Below are 1,855 nucleotides of genomic sequence, written 5' to 3'. Positions count from 1 at the left end.
AGAACTAAAACACACGATATTATTCGTACAGTGTTAATACGTATTTTCGTAAAGGTACTGTGGAGTAATATACGTAACATTTTCTACTTGTGCCTAAACGTAGTTTCTATTATTCTAATTAACAGTTCTATATTACTAATTGCATATCTTTTTCGTACGGTGTATATTTCACTAATATGACCCACTTTATTCATTGAAGACAGTCTTAACAAACCATCCAATGAGAAGAGGCTATTCTGATACAAAGAACAATAATGAAACATGAATAATATTTAATTACATACTGCCCCTAGCATGCTATGAAGGTCAAGGAATCTCGCGTCGAAACACTATAAAAGTTGAGCACCTTGCATCAGTTATTCAATATCTACAAAGTGTGATTCGAGTTTAGAGACTTGTCATTGAAGGTAGGAACATTTTCCTAAGTTCTGTCTTCTATGAACTAAGTTTGTTGAATTGAAATGTGAGTGCTTGAGAAAAACTTACAGTTTGATTAGAAACATTTAGTGCAACATTTTAATTGTACATTTATTCATTTTAACATAAACATTAATAATCATCTACATAAATTAAAAACCTTTAGAAATATTATATATCCCGCTGTACTTTGTTGTTAAAATGACTAATTCAAAAACTGACTTATGTACAAGTTATTACTAAAGCTACGTTTGTTAATACTGTTGTATGTTTTATGCCTTTATCTAAAACAGTTTGAGGGGATGGCCTGATCATTTAGCCTTTCATTTATAAGACGAAGACAACTCGTCAGATTAGCTTACACTTTTCCTGGTTCAAAGAAATTTTCAGCCACTATGAAGTTTCTTATTTTTAACGGTAGGTGACAATTTATAATTTGAATGTTGTGCTTATTTGTTTCTTCACTTGTATTTGCTGTATGAGTATAGTTATAAGACGGAGATACTAAACTTTTCACCAAACTACTCTACGTATTCCTTCTTCTTGATGATAGAACATTTTTATTTTCTATTATTACTTAGATATATTCTAATTTTGTGCAGGTTAAAACTTTTATTTCTTTTCCAGCTATCTTCTGCGTTGCTGCTGCTTTATACGACTTACGTAAGGTATGTTGATATTCTGAGATTTATGAGTAAATAGACGGTATTAAGTTTACCATTTCCTTTAGGTATTACAAAATAACTTCAATACACATTTCACTATAACCTTAACTTTTTCAATGCGTTTAGCTCATAATATTTGCTTAAATTTTTATTTCCTTTAGCTGTGAAAGAAATATTCGTCCATTACGTATAACATGTAAGTTCCACAGTGGCATTTATCTAAAGTATTCTGCTTTATAGTAATAAATACAAAAATATCGTTTTTTTCAACAGAATACACTATCGGGTTTTAGGATTCCTGATGGAGCTGTGTTTATTGACGGAGACGCTGGATCCTCTGACCTTTGTGATAAGTTTCACTCAGGCTGTTACGTTGATTACAGATACAATTGTAAAGTTTTCCACATTTGCCAGACGGATTTTCTCGACGATGGATCCGTGGATGTCAGAGGCTGGAGTTTCTTGTGTGGTAATCAGAATGTTTTCAGTCAGGACCTCTTAAAATGCGTTCCTGAAGACGAAGCCACACCATGTGTTAACTCTGTCTTAAGTCGGAGCATCACAAGAGTGGTACCTCATGAAATTACGGAACCTACCTTACTTACTTGACGAGGTCTACGCTAAGATGTTGATGGAAGCATAACCAAAATATTAGAAGGATGACGCTTCAAAAAAATAACGACTATTAATCATTCAGTTAGATACATAGTATATATAAGGATTTCTTTACTGTACTTTTCATTTAATTACTGTTGAACAATAAAGTAATTTTA

The 1,855-nt window shown here is 32.2% G+C and overlaps 1 protein-coding gene across 1 annotated transcript; it reads left to right on the top strand.

Moving 5' to 3' along the window:
* The first annotated feature begins 787 nt into the window (after positions 1-787).
* LOC143256190 (uncharacterized) lies at positions 788-1,855 on the top strand. Its single transcript, XM_076513100.1, has 3 exons — positions 788-834; positions 1,045-1,085; positions 1,356-1,855. The coding sequence occupies exons 1-3, from the start codon at positions 813-815 to the stop codon at positions 1,689-1,691; spliced, it is 399 nt and encodes a 132-aa protein (XP_076369215.1). The 5' UTR covers positions 788-812; the 3' UTR covers positions 1,692-1,855.

The sequence above is a fragment of the Tachypleus tridentatus genome, chromosome 1 (assembly GCF_004210375.1).
Source record: "Tachypleus tridentatus isolate NWPU-2018 chromosome 1, ASM421037v1, whole genome shotgun sequence".
NCBI lineage: Eukaryota > Metazoa > Arthropoda > Merostomata > Xiphosura > Limulidae > Tachypleus > Tachypleus tridentatus.
The sequence above is the reverse complement of the archived record's forward strand: the minus strand, read 5'-3'. Positions and strand labels throughout refer to the sequence as shown.

Coding starts and splice junctions, on each gene's coding strand:
- LOC143256190 (XM_076513100.1), top strand. CDS start 813: ATGAAGTTTCTTATTTTTAACG. Junction 835..1,044: donor GAAGTTTCTTATTTTTAACG/GTAGGTGACAAT, acceptor TTTCTTTTCCAG/CTATCTTCTGCGTTGCTGCT. Junction 1,086..1,355: donor CTTTATACGACTTACGTAAG/GTATGTTGATAT, acceptor TTTTTTCAACAG/AATACACTATCGGGTTTTAG.